At 45.8% G+C, this 14412-nt stretch overlaps 1 protein-coding gene across 3 annotated transcripts in view; it reads left to right on the forward strand.

The window, feature by feature from the left end:
• Positions 1-2026: 2026 nt before the first annotated feature.
• LOC309402009 (intercellular adhesion molecule 3-like) overlaps positions 2027-14412 on the forward strand; it is a 64906-nt gene continuing 52520 nt past the window's right edge. The window contains exons 1-5 of one of the 3 annotated variants that reach the window (XM_081971466.1): positions 2034-2405; positions 10268-10531; positions 11438-11755; positions 12002-12280; positions 13367-13642. In XM_081971466.1, coding sequence (XP_081827592.1) covers positions 2327-2405; positions 10268-10531; positions 11438-11755; positions 12002-12280; positions 13367-13642 — 1216 coding nt within the window. In that variant the 5' untranslated portion in view covers positions 2034-2326. Of the gene's footprint in view, positions 2406-10267; positions 10532-11437; positions 11756-12001; positions 12281-13366; positions 13643-14412 lie in introns of all 3 variants that reach the window. The other 2 variants (XM_081971467.1, XM_081971464.1) reach the window with 2 other exon arrangements.

A 14412-nucleotide genomic window follows, 5' to 3' on the forward strand; every position in this document is an offset into this window, starting at 1 on the left:
TGTATTGTACAACTTTGCCCTTTCTGTACATGGTTGTGACATTACATATGTGTGCATAAGCTTCCATCACAACATCATTCTAAACTTATAGTTTACTTTTTCTTGGAAGTCCATGAGGGAAATGGTGTCCACTATATTTATAGGGGAAGCACATCAGCAGTTGACACCCTTGCAGTTAAGCAAGTCTTGCCTGAGAAAGAAGCAAGTATATTTTTGGTGCCAGTTCTTCGCAGTGCAAATTCCTACTTTGCCACCTTCTTTTTTCCTGCTGCTCCTGCTGCTCATAAGTGGCAGGAAAAGGGAAGTCGGCCTGCTGTGCGTCTCCAGTTCTGAGAAATTTGGGGAAGCCGACAGCAAAAGACTTACCTCCAATCTTCTCTCTTCCCGTGAACTCTCATTTCAAAGACCACTTCCCCTCCTACCACCCATGAGTCAAAGAAATGGGAGAGGTGGCTTTTTGGCACAGACAGCTTTCAAAATCAGAGGCCAGCAAGAAGTAGGTAGTGGGAGGGGGGCAAGGTTGGAGGCCTGGCCACTGTAGCCTCAGGTAGCCAATGGGAGAAGGGTGAGGCCTTACCCCAAATTTTCTATGAAACAATTTACTACAGACTTCTCAATCCAGCAAGACAGACTGGGTGGAGGGAAATATTCTGCAATGGAGCAAGAAGCTACAGGCTCAGTCTGCCTGGGTAATGGACCAGGTGTTCTGTCCCATGATTCCAATGAATATGCAGACCCAGGCATTGCTGTCTGCCATGAGTAATTACATAGATAAAGCCACCCCTTGGCTAGGAGCCTAGAAAGTTATCTTCAATAACCCAAGATTAAAACTTACAGAATGCTTCCGCAACGGCTCGTATAATGGACTGTTGTTTCCTGCAAAGATTCCCCTCCCATCGCTCCACCTATAAACTCTTTGGGAGGCTGTCCTTAACCAGCTGTCCTTACTTTCTTCTATGACGTCTTCTCCACAGCTGTTCCTTTCTCATCAATTCTATGCATAGCACATCAGGGACAACCTGCCCTGTTCCTTCTCACTGCTCCCTGACTCAGATGACACCTGGTGGCCAACAGGATTCTCTAGTTCCTGCTCTGACTCCAAACACCCTCCAGAGTCTTCCTCATCCTCCAGAGCAGTCCCATAATGGTCATAATGGTCTGAGCTGTCCACCAACAGCTCAGCCCACCACTGCTGGGCCACAACACCAGGGCTGGGTTGAGGAGGTGGCTATGCATTCAGCAAATATTTGGTGGAAAGCCTTTATGCTGGGTCAAACAGGAAGTGGTGGTGAATCAGGGTAAGATTTATGGAAAGTTGTATCACCAACTCAGAAATGAAGGAGGGCCTGAAATGTAAAACTTTCATTTTTCTTAGGATCAACTCATTTTGACAGTAAGTGCACAGACCCAATTGCCAGGTTTTAAGGCAATCTACAGATACCTCCCATCTCTCTTTTGCAGGTAAAAAATCTGGGTGATCTCTTGCAGTTCTCTCTTAAATCAATCGTTGACTCGCCCGGGATGGGCCAACAAAGAAAAGGCAAAAAAAAAAAAAGTGCTGCGAGATCTTTAACTCTAATAATACATTTGTTCCGTCATCACTTCTGGAATTCCTTCTTAGGAAAAGGGCTTGGAGCTCGGGGCTCGAGCCGAGCACAGTTCGTCCATCTTCGTGGGGCTGATTATCGCTCTGAAAGCCGCCTCCCGATTAACTTTCAATATTAATCCATCCTTGACTTTTTAAATTTTAATACACACACACACACAAACACACACACACACGTGGGTGTGTGGGTGTGGGTGTTTTAACGTTTTTACTTGTATATCGCTCTAGAGTCTAAATCAGGGGTCTCCAACCTTGGCAACTTTAAGACTTGTGGACTTCAACTCTCAGAGTTCTGGAAGTTGAAGTCCACAAGTCTTAAAGTTGCCAAGGTTGGAGACCCCTGGTCTAAATAAACACACAAGCAAATAAACTCCGGTCTTTAAGTCATCTGTGTGGATGGTCCTGACGGGGGCGGAGAAGTGCCGCGCGGGAGCGTGTCATAAGGGCTGGAACTTTCCCCAGCCGCACGCGGAGGGTGAGGTGCTTGGGGCGAAAGAAAAGATCGGTGAGGGATTTTCCGCGACCTCCTGCCTGGGGAAAGGGGGCGTTTCCCGGAACATTTATAAAAAGAGGAGCAAGGCTTCTAGTCGGGCAAAAAGGACTCAGGCGCCGGACTGTGTGTGGATCTAAGCGGCAGCAACCAGGGTTTCAAATTGCTCCATTTCAATTTCCACTTGGCTACATTCGGACCGCCTCCCGAGCAGAAGCCTTTCTCTGGGTATGAGTTTCGCCTCGATCAGCATGCAGCGGTCTTTCGTCTTTTTCCTCGCTGCTTTGGGCTCCTGGGCTTTTGAAAAAGGTAGGATGTCGTCGTCACCCCCCCAATATCTTCTTCCTCCAAACTCTCAGTTCCTAGTGCGAAGCGGAAATTTGCCATCGGTGGAATGTGGGATCTAGAGGTTTTGATGAGGGGAATTGCCTCTCTGGATCCTCTACCTAAATGCAACGCTCTGCTCCCGATCTGTCCGGAAACAGCTTGTTCTGGTCAGGAAGATATTTTGTGCCCTTAATTCAGGCTGGAGAGTTACTTTATGTGTCTGAAGATTGGCATTGGAAATGAATACATGAGATTGAACTCAGATCAAACATCAGCACCGTTTAAGCCTTACTACACACTAGAGAGCTACTACTTGGATGTAGTGGTTAGAAACGGGGAACTCTGAGTTGTAGTTTTGTTTTAGGCATGAAACCATCTGGGTGGCTTTGGGCCAGTCACTCTATGGGCTAAAATCCTTTGGAAACTGTGAGTTAGGGATATTGTCGAAGGGGAAACCACTTATGCAAAACTTTGTCAAGAAAGCTGCAGATTCTAGTCTAAACAAGGCACACTCGCATACACAAACCTTACTGACCAAGGAGAGATTCAACCTAGAAATAAAGAGGAACTTTCTGGCAGTGAGAACAATCAACCAAAGGAACCGCTGGCCTTTAGAAGTTGTGGGAGCTTCATCACTGGAGGCTTTCAAGAAGAGACTGGACAGCCATCTGTCAAAAATGGTGCAGGCAAAGTCTCCTGCTTGGACGGGGATTGGACTAGATGACCTACAAAGTCCCTTCCAACTCTGTTAATCTGTTAATGTTCACTTGTTGCCCTAAAGTTCTAATTTTCTTCTTCTTTTCTCTCTGCCTATTCCTGGAATAGGGTAGGAACAGGACTTTTTAATCTTAAAAAATTAGGAGATTTCCTCAAAGCAGTTTCTGAGACACCAATTGCAGATTGTTTGTCTTAAGCATTCCTTCCCTCTGGTCTTTTAATTATTTCCCCAACCCGGAAGGCTTCATAAGAATGGTTTCTTCTGACACACCTTCCCTGAAATCTCGCACACTGCAGTCAATTTGCTAGAAGAAAAATAAACAAGAGGTTTCACCCATCTACTCTAAGAATTCTCAGATATTTCCACCTCCTTGCATTTGATTTCCCATGAAAACACAGTTGGTGGGTTGAATATTATTTTTTGTGGAGGCAAGACACAGATTTTGTTGCAGGCTGAGTTGGTTAATTAAAGGACAACAGGGCAATATTTAGTGCTGGCCAGACATAAGGAGGAGGTGGGGATGAAGTATCTTCTCCAGCCTATATTTTCTTGTAGATGTAAGTTAGATTTGTCTCTTAGAGATAACTGTTGACTGTTGATTCAGAAAACAACACAAAGATTGAGATAGGAGGCTTTGCTAGAGGAGGAACAAACATTCCTCTCTAGAATTACTCACAAAATGTACACTAAATTTACTCTAAATTTGATAAAGTGGTGGATTTTGTAAGTGGTTGACAAACCACACTCAATGTGTAATCCTCAATGGAACTACATCTACATGGAGGGAAGTAGGCAGTGGGATACCCCAAGGTTCTGTCTTAGACCTAGTACCCTTCAGTATCTTCATAACCAATTTAAATGAGGGAATAGAAGAGGAGCTCATCAAAATTGAAGACAGCACCAAACTGGGAGGAATAGCCAACATCCCAAGAGATAGGCTTAAGACCCAAAAGGATTTCGACAGACTTGAACACTGGTCCCTATCTAACAAAATGAAATGAAATTCAATAGTAAGAAAAGTATATTTTGCACTTAGGCAAGAAAAATCAAATGTACAGGTTTAGAGACTAGGTGGAACCTGGCTTGATAGCAATAACTGCGAGAGGGATCTTGGAATCCTAGTGGACAGTCACTTAAATATGAGCCAGCAGTGTCCTGCGGCCATCAAAAAAGCCAATGCAATCCTAGGCTGCTTTAACAGAGGGATGGAATCAAGATCACAAGGAGTACTAGTACCGCTTTATAAGGCCTTGGTAAGACCACACTTGGAATACTGCATCCAGTTTTGGTTACCATATTATAAAAAAGATGTTGAGACTCTGGAAAGGGTACAGAAAAGAGCAACAAAGATGATTAAGGGGCTGGAGGCTAAAACATATGAAGAACAGTTGCAGGAATTGAGTATGTCTAGTTTAATAAAAAGAAGGACTAGGAGTGACATGATAGCAGTCTTCCAATATTTGAGGAGCTGTTACAAAGAAGAGGGGGGTCAACCTATTTTCCAAAGCACCAGAGGGCTGGGCAAGAAGCAATGAATGGAAACTAATCAAAGAGAGAAGCAAACTAGAACTAAGGAGAAATTTATTGACTGTGAGATTTAGACAGAGTGGCTTAGTTTTGAAAAATATGAAAAATGTAGGGCTAAGCTTCCCATTAGCAGTTGCTTAAGAATTCTGGAGAATTCATATGAAACGCAGCTACCCAAAGCCACCCAGTCTGTTGACCCTGCTGAAATGCATTTCAGTTGCATATCGGTCACTTGTTTTTCCTTTGGCAAAAAGGTTATTCAGATTGGAGAGGGCCAAAAGGCTCCTTCTCCAGTTTCAACATAGGCAAAACATCTAGCAGCCCCTCCCATGTTGATTCAAGATGATCTGTGATCTTAGGGGGACAGCAATAAAGCTTAGAATTGCGACATAGTAACTCAAGGGTTTCGTTAAATGCCCATTCTTCTATTCACCCAATTGTGCAATTTCTGGAAAGGAGCTATATTTCTGTTAACACAGGCAAGGAAAGGTGTGCCAGGTAATCCCAGACAAACAGGTACCGTAAGTATAAGATGGGAAAGCAAGTCAATGAGTCATTGTCCAAAGGGAAAAAAAGAAGCCTTGAAGCACCTTCTGAGTCACATCTGAGCACATCCAGTGATTGTGCCCAGAGGAAACACCTCCAAAAATTACAGGAGTAGAAGGTTTCCACATTCTCTAGGCCAGGGGTGTCAAATTCAAGGCCCGGGGGCCAGATCCGTGGGTGCTTAGATCTGGTCCGCAGGGCTAACCTGGAAACAGCAAAGGACCAGCTCACTGTGCTTCTCCCAGTGAAAACGGAGCACGGGAGGGCTCCATGTGATGGCTCCGAGCTCCGTTATTGCTGGCAGAGTGTTGCAGGAGGCCGTTGCACCTGGAAACAGAGCTCAGGAGCCCATTTTTGCTGGCAGAGTGCTTGGGCCCCCACAGGAGCCCCTGGCATGAGTGATGTCGAGCTGGCCATGCCCCCAGCCCCTCTCCCCCAGGGTCAAACACAACCCTGATGTGGCCCTCAATGAAACCGAGTTTGACACTCCTGCTCTAGGGTACAGCTTTTTGCTGAACTATCAGAACTGCTTTCTCCAATCTGCCACACTCTGAAGTGTTGAGACTGCTATGACCAGAATCCCCAGTCAGAGCAATGATACAATAAAAAAAAAGGAGTGAGGCTTTGATTGTTTGGCCATGGTTGCCATCTTTACTTTTTGGCACCCTACCTGAACCCCTATGGAGATTTCTGCTGAAGCACTCAAGAGGGCAGGAATGTGCTAAACCAACTAATGAAAAACACTTGTGAAGATTGCAGCAATATTTTTGGTGGCTGGAGAACAAATTTCAGTGAGAGGGATTCGTCAGATTCCAAAGCAATCTGGAGTTATTCAAATTCAGTCTACTTCCTCCCCCCCCCCCCACCCTATTCTGGAGATGCGTCAGAGGGAATGGACAGTTTTGGATGAAAAGTGTCTATGCTTTTGAAATATCAGTAGTGCAATAGAAAGGATTGAAATTTCTGAATTGCATATCTTTGGGAAGGCAGATCTCCTCCTTAGCTTGAATTTGACCCTCTAGAATGTCCTCCCAAGACATCAAGAGGAGTATAATTCCTCTCTAACAAAGCAGTTAGAACAAATATTGAATGGTTTCCTGCAATTTTATCAGTCCTTGGAAATGAGACATGACTTGATACTGATCAAAGAACTGAGTTCCTGATGTTCATAATAAAGAAAAGGCAGGAAATATCTAGCTCTTAGTTCTGCAAAGTTATACTAAGATATCCTAATTCCTGCTCAGAATTCAGACAGCAACTAAGTTAAGAGACATTTGTCAATACAGTGACCTCTCAGTCACAAGGGGCATATGCTGGCCATTGAGCATGTCCCTTTCTCTCTAATCCAGCATTTCTCAACTTCGACTACTTTATTTTATTTATTTATTATTTTATTCTTCGCATTTCTAGACCGCCCCCACTCCCAAAAAAGGACTCGGGGCGGTGTATAGTCCACACAACAAATAACAAATAATAAATACAAATATAAATATAGATATAAATATACATATGGAGGAGGTTAAAAAATTAAAAGAACTGTACAGAAGAACATAAATATGGTTCTGAAAGCCCTAAAATCAATTAATTTAAAACCATACCCATTAAAATACCAGTTGAGAGTGTATTTCCAGGAGGTAACAGTTGTAATAATTAAAATTATGCCAGGCCAGCTAATCGAAACAGGTGAGTCTTCAATTTTTGTCGGAAGGAGCGGAGGTCCATGGTGGTTCTGATATCGGGGGGGAGGTCATTCCAGAGGGTTGGGCCCATCACAGAGAAGGCCCTACTCCTTGGCGCCGCCCGCTGGCATTGCCTAGTGGACGGCACCTGGAGAAGCCCCTCCCTGTGAGAGCGGATTGGCCGCAGGGATGTATGTGGGAGGATGCGATCCCGCAAGTAACTAGGTCCTGTGCCATGGAGCACTTTAAAGATGGTAATCAAAACCTTGAAACGCACCCGAAAAACCACAGGCAGCCAGTGCAGCTCGCGCAGGAGTGGTGTTACGTGGGAGTATCTGGAACTCCCCATGACAACCCGCGCGGCCGCGTTCTGGACTAGCCGCAGTCTCCGGGCGCGTCCCAAGGGAAGCCCCATGTAGAGAGCGATACAGTAGTCTAGGCGAGACGTCACCAGCGCATGAGTGACTGTGCGTAGGGCATCCCGGTCCAGTAGGGGGCGCAATTGGCGCACCAGGCGAACCTGGTGGAACGCCCCCCTTGCCACGGCTGCCACATGGTCATCCATTGACAGCCGGGCATCTAGGAGGACGCCCAAATTGCGCGCCCGTTCCACAGGGGGCAATTGCTCGTCCCCTATGGCCAGCGATGGAATCAGCTGGCTGAACCGAGGTGCCGGTAGCCAGAGCCACTCAGTCTTGGAGGGGTTGAGTTTGAGTCTGTTGTCCCCCATCCAGACCCCGACGGCTTCCAAACACCGGGATATCACTTCGACAGCCTCGTTGGGGTGGCTTGGGGTTGAAATGTACAGCTGGGTATCGTCAGCGTACAGATGGTATTCAACCCCAAAACCACGGATGATCTCGCCCAGCGGCTTCACATATGCATTGAACAGGAGGGGCGAGAGGACCGACCCCTGTGGCACTCCACAAGAGAGTGGTCTCAGGGTCGATCTCTGCCCCCCTGTCAACACATATTGCATCCGGCCGGAGAGGTAGGAGCCGAACCACCGCAAAACGGTGCCTCCGACTCCCATCCCCTCCAGCCGGCGCAGTAGGATACCATGGTCGATGGTATCAAAAGCCGCTGAGAGATCTAATAGGACCAGGATAGAGGAATAACCTCTATCTCTGGCCCTCCAGAGATCATCAACCAACGCGACCAAGGCTGTCTCTGTGCTGTGCCCGGGTCGGAAGCCGGACTGGCGTGGGTCTAGATAGTCGGATTCATCGAGGTGACGTGGAAATTGCTGCGCCACCACATTCTCAACAACCTTCGCCAGAAAGGGAAGGTTGGAGACTGGACGATAATTAGCTAGCTCCATTGGGTCAAGCGAAGGCCTCTTGAGTAAGGGCCTCACCACCGCCTCTTTCAAGGCAGTTGGCAAGGATCCCTCCCCCAACGAGGCATTCCCCAGACCCAGAAGCCAGCCTCGTGTCACCTCCCAGGATGCCAGTACCAGCCAGGAGGGACACGGGTCCAATGAACATGTGGTGGATCGCAGCCGTCCACGCAGCCTGTCCAAATCCTCGGGGGCAACAGAGTCAAACTCCTCCCAGAGTGGACTCACAAGACTCACTGTTGACGGCCCGTCCAGACCGCTGGAGGGGGCCCATCCGCTTCGGATCTGAGTGACTTTGTTCTGCAGATATTCTCCTAACTCCTCTGCTCTTCCCTGTAAGGGTGCCCCCCACGTCTCTTGCACCAAGAGGGAGCGGGTTACCCTAAACAGGGCGGCAGGGCGGTTATCTGCAGACGCAATAAGAGCGGCACAGTGTCTACGTTTGGCCGCTCTCAATGCCACAAGGTAGGTCCGTAAATAGGCTCTTACCTGTGTTCGGTCAGACTCGGAGCGTGAGGACCTCCACCTGCTCTCTAGACGTCTCCTATGGCGCTTCATCACCCTCAGCTCCTCGGTATACCAAGGTGCCCGGGTGGGTCGCTGCCGTAGGAGAGGTCGCAGAGGCGCAACCCGGTCCAAGGCCCCAGCCGTCGCCCTATTCCAGGCGGCCACTAGGTCCTCCGACCGAGCGCGGGTCAGGGCTACAGGTAATGGCCCAAGCTCCGTCTGGAACCTATCTGGTTCCATCAGGTGCTTGGGGCGGTACCAGCTTGGACAAACTGGCTCCGCCTCCTCGCGGTGGGGGGTAGCGCCAGGGAAGTCTAGCTGGAGACATGAGTGATCTGACCATGACAGGGGAGTAATATCTAAATCCCCTATTCCCAGATCACTCGTCCACTGCTCAGATACAAAAACAAGGTCCAGTGTGTGGCCACCTTCGTGTGTGGGGCCCTGAATTAGTTGGGTCAGGCCCATGGCTGTCATGGAAGCCATGAACTCCCGAGCCACCTCGGATGCTGCTCCCGTCGACGGCAGGTTGAAATCCCCCATAATCAAAAGTTTGGGGATCTCCACCGCCGTCTCCGAGATCAGCTCGAGGAGCTCGGGCAGGGCTGCTGACGTATAGTGAGGAGCCAATTATACAATCAGCAGACCCCACTGCCTCCCTGGGCCCCATTTCACACCAAGTGACTCACACCCGGATATCTGAGGAACAGTGAACTCCCTCGGCTCTAGACCATCCCGCATAACTACCGCCACCCCTCCACCCTTCCCCAGGGCCCGAGGCTGATGGAATGCATGGAAACCCGGTGGGCACATTTCCACGAGGGGCAAACCACCCTCGTGACCCAACCAGGTCTCCGTTATTCCTGTAAGGTCCAGCTCCCCCTCAGAGATCAACTCATTAATGAGGGGGGCCTTGTTGGTCACGGACCTTGCATTGCAAAGCATCAGCCGCAGGCCCTGTCTCTGTAGTTCCCGACCACCTAGGTTGCGGGGGTTGGTACAAACGACCGGGCGTAGCCAGCAGCCACGGTCTCCCAACCAACCTTGTGATCTTCTCTTGTCCTCGCACTTGAAGAAGTAGACTTCAATACCCAGAATTTAAGGAGTTGAAAACCAAACATCTTAAAGTAGCCAAGGTTGGAAAATGCTGCTCTAATCTCTTGGCCCTGACTTGGCAAAAGTAGCAATCTTGCCGATAGAGACCTGTCTTTGTTTCAGGATCAATGCTGCATCTCATCAAATCCATGACAGCTGTAGGTTCATAACACTCAAAAGCTTAATCAACCCTAACAGAGTGACTTGAATAAACAGATAAAAACTGTATGGCCTGCTTTATTCATCCACATTCATTAATGCCTGTAATTTATATGTTTATATTTATGTGGCTGCACATGGTACCGAAGTGATTCTGGATGATGAATAGAGTTAATACTTTAAAATTAAATCTCATTGCTTTCAAGCTCTTTCCACTCTTTTGTAACTGTATTTTTATGCAAATTGTGTGTGGTTTGTTTTTTTTTTAAATCAGGATTTGCAGAGGAAAACCTTGTAAGAATTTGGCCAGAAAATACTGTGGTGCAATTTGGAGGTTCACTTCAGATAAACTGCAGTTCCAGTACTAAAGCAGATCCAATTGGCCTTGAAACCCCCTTAAGAAGAGAAATCATTGGAACTGGATCCAATTGGAAAGCCTTCCGTGTCACCGTCAGTGACTGGAACACTAAGACATTGTGCTATGCGACATATGCGGATTCCTCGACAAAAACTGCAAACGCAAACATTACTATTTACAGTAAGTTCACATGATGATTGTAATAACAAATGAAAAATATTGGGCATCTAAAGTACCCTCAGTTATAATTCAACAGAAAGCCACAAGTCACTTAGTCTGGTAGAATCAAACCTTAGTTGTTGTTGACTTTTAGTGGTCAAATAACTGAGTAATGGACAACAGAAACCAGAATAAAAGCAATTAAAACAGTTTTATTGAATAATCTGGGATACTTATGCAGGAGAGTTTTGTTCTGCACCAGTTGCAATCGATTTATTTCCTTTATCAAAATTATATAGCTGACCATCTCACTAAAAGTGGGAGCAGTATACAACAAAGTTAAAACAGTGAAGAAATACATGAAGCTGCTATGCAGGGCAGCAGGAGGGGCACACCATGGCAAGCCAGCCACAAGGGGAGGCTTTCTTAAGCAAGATTTTTAACACTTCAACATTTCTCTCCATCTCCTCCCCTGGATTCCTTTTAGGAAAATAAGACAGGTTGCATAGTTTACATTGTAAAGTGTTTAGGGGAAAATAGTCAGGAGAATATGTGATTAAGGGTTGGGGAATTGACAAAGGACAGCTATATTTTGGTGAGGATTACTTACATTAACCTCTAGCAAAAATGCAGGCATTTAGCTAAGGCAAAAGATGGAAATAATTATCTACCTAGGGCAAGCAAATTGAAATAGATCTTTCAGATGACAAGAGACAAGATACTTCTTTTGGGAAAGCTAAGGCATGCCATCCACTGCCCCTTATAGATATATAAAAATCTACTAAATCTACAGGAAAATATACATTTAGGTAGAGATAATTTTATTGCCATAGAATAAATAACAGAAGAGCCGTGTCATTGCTTGTTTATACTTCTAGCATATGCTAATCAAACAAAACTGATTTAGAACATTTTATTTCATTTCAGAATCTCCAGTGAGTATTGAACTGGATCCAGTACCAGATATGGAAGTCGGCAAGCAGTATAATTTGATATGTCAGGTTTTTGGTGTAGCCCCCATCCGGGACCTCACCATGACCTTGCTGAAGGGGGAAGAACAACTTCTGGTAAAGACCTTTAAGGATCACACTCGGCCTGAAGCTGGTGATGTTGTGGTGAACTATAGCATAATAGCTCAGCAAAATGACTACAACAAGACAATCACCTGCCAAACATCCCTGGATCTGAGACCAAGAGGACCGCTCCTGAGAAACACCTCCCAGGGCATATCATTAAGGACTTTTGGTGAGATCCCATCCATTGTTCCAGTTCTGATGTAGATATACTGTGCCCTGTGGCTAGACAATGCTAATTCTCCACAGGAGGGGTTGGTCCACCTATTCCACTGTTTTGATTTTTGTTTGCATAGATTTGATGTCCCCTACAGTTGCCGAAACAGCACTCACCCCCTGAGAGGCCAGGAAGAGGGTACTATTGTGACTGTGATTTATTTTGCAATAACTGACATGATTTCTCTTACTTTGTGGGCAGATTTTGCAAAGGCTCCCCTGCTCCACACTGGCCTGTTCTTAGAAGCTGGGACCCTGATGAACGTCACGTGTGATGCACCTGAGATTTTCCCAGCTGAAGAGGCCAGGTTTGGTCTGTGGTTTGCAGGGAAACCTCTGAGCTTCAACACCACTGTGATGGGGGGATTGGCAAGTGCCCAGGCTGTGATAGCCTCTTCCTCAGTTGGAGATCATGAGTTGCTCTGCATCATCTCTCTGGGGCCAGTGACCAAAAATGTGACAAAGATGGTGAATGTGTTTGGTGAGTCTCATATCTGTAATTATCAACACAGAGAGAATTAGAAGAGTTGTCTTCCATCTGTTTGAACAAACCGAAAAGAAGTTAGCAGTTAAATTGATTTTATTTTGAAAAACAAAACTTCAATAATGGGTTGGATCAGTTTAAGTAGCTTGAGAGAGAGCCCTTTGAAACCAATGGAATTGGAGGGATAAGTGACTCGTCCCTGGTCTATTTTCATTGAGATGCAAGAACAACTATTTTAGGATGAACCCCAAAATATTCTTATTCAGGTTAAATATATACAGAGCTTAGATCTGACCTAAAGCCATTAGACGTAAGGCCATTACAACTTATGATTGTTTTGTTTTTACTGCATTTTGACACACGGTATTTGAGGCAATGGCTCAGTGGCTAAGATGCTGAGCTTGTCAATCAGAAAGGTCAGGAGTTTGGTGGTTCAAATCCCTAGTGCCGCTTAAAAGGAGTGAGCTCCCATTACTTGTCCCAGCTTCTGCCAACCTAGCAGTTCGAAAGCATGTAAAAATGCAAGTAGAAAAATAGGTAACAGCATTCCATGCGTCTTTGGCACTTAGTCATGCCGGCCACATGACAACGGAGACATCTTCAGACAGCGCTGGCTCTTCGGCTTTGAAACGGAGATGAGCACCGCCCCTTAGAGTCAGGAATGACTAGCACATATGTTCGAGGGGAACCTTTACCCTTACCTTTATTTATTTAAAGAGGTCCACATGTCTTAACCAAATAGAGAATGCAGAATTTAAAAGAAACAGCTACTCTCATCCATTTAACTTCTTTGGAACATCTGGTATCCAGTCATTTCAATTATGCTACTTCTAAAACAGGGAAGTTTTTCTTACAAGACCTCTGAGATGAATGTGGACTGAAAGGGAGTGTGGAGGTGACAGTCCTTCACTGAACTTCTATGGTTGTAGATGGACTTTGGGCTCCTTTATCCTTAATGACTTCATATCTAGGACAGGAGGGGGAGAGAGATAGCCTTTACCCAGCATTTGTTTTAACTGTTTTTATTAATCACTTTATAACCATCTAAGCGCATTATCACTGCTCTGCTCTATTCCCTCACAGCTTTACCAAAGCCCACCTTGCAAATTGGCAGTTCTGAAGCTGTCGCCGGTCAAACAGTGAACATCACATGTAGTGCTTATGGCAGTGCTTCCCCTGGTTTTAAAATGCAGATCAGGGATGCTGCCAAAATATTAGCATCTGGCAACGTAGATTTCCTGCAGCATGCAGTGATTGCTCGGCAAGAGGATAATGAGCAGGAATTCATCTGCCAAGTAACCCTGACCGTTGATGGGCACACCAAGGAAAGAAGCATGTCTCAGAAACTTACCGTCTTCTGTGAGTAGGAAAAAAAAATACACCTCGTGTTCTATTCCTAGAAATTCAGTAATCTCTGAATCTGAATCTTTACTTCAAATAGTCTGGTAGCACATTTTACAGCTAGGATGAACTTTGGAAATCGGAGACCATTGCATAGCGTTATGTAATTCCAGGCCTCTGCAGCCCCAGAAGGGAGAATAGGAGGATCATACGAGTAGATGCTTCCATCACTCAGTGGTTCCTTTCGTATAGGAACTCACCTAGCGTCCAAGAACATAGTGATGTACTTAGAAGTTGTTGTTGTTTATTTGTTAAATTTATATCGCCACATATCTTAATTCTATGACTCTGGGTGGCTATATAGATTTAACAAATACACACCCACAAAATATAACAAAGTAATAAAAACTACAAGAGAAATCATTAAAAACAATAAAAATACATTAAAAATACACGGGAGAGCACACTCCGTTTCCCTAACAATACATTTACTTCAGTAGCTCCATATCCCTGTTCCCAGATCCCCAGGCCAAGTGGAAGAGCCATGTCTTCAGGGGGGATGATGTTTCAAAGCAAATGGACCTCCCAGCTAATTTATGAAGAAGCAAATATATTGTTCCAATTAGAGTTGAAGAAGATGTATATTAGTTATTTGGTTGAGTTATTCCCATTGGAAGAGGTTGGAAACCCAATGCAAGGCTGGCTAACAAAGGGGCAAATAGATTAGTAGGTTTGATGCCGTTAGGAGGATTAATCTCTGACATCCAAAGCAATATGTCCCATTGTGG

The sequence above is a fragment of the Natrix helvetica genome, assembly GCF_964273705.1.
Source record: "Natrix helvetica genome assembly, chromosome: 1".
NCBI lineage: Eukaryota > Metazoa > Chordata > Lepidosauria > Squamata > Natricidae > Natrix > Natrix helvetica.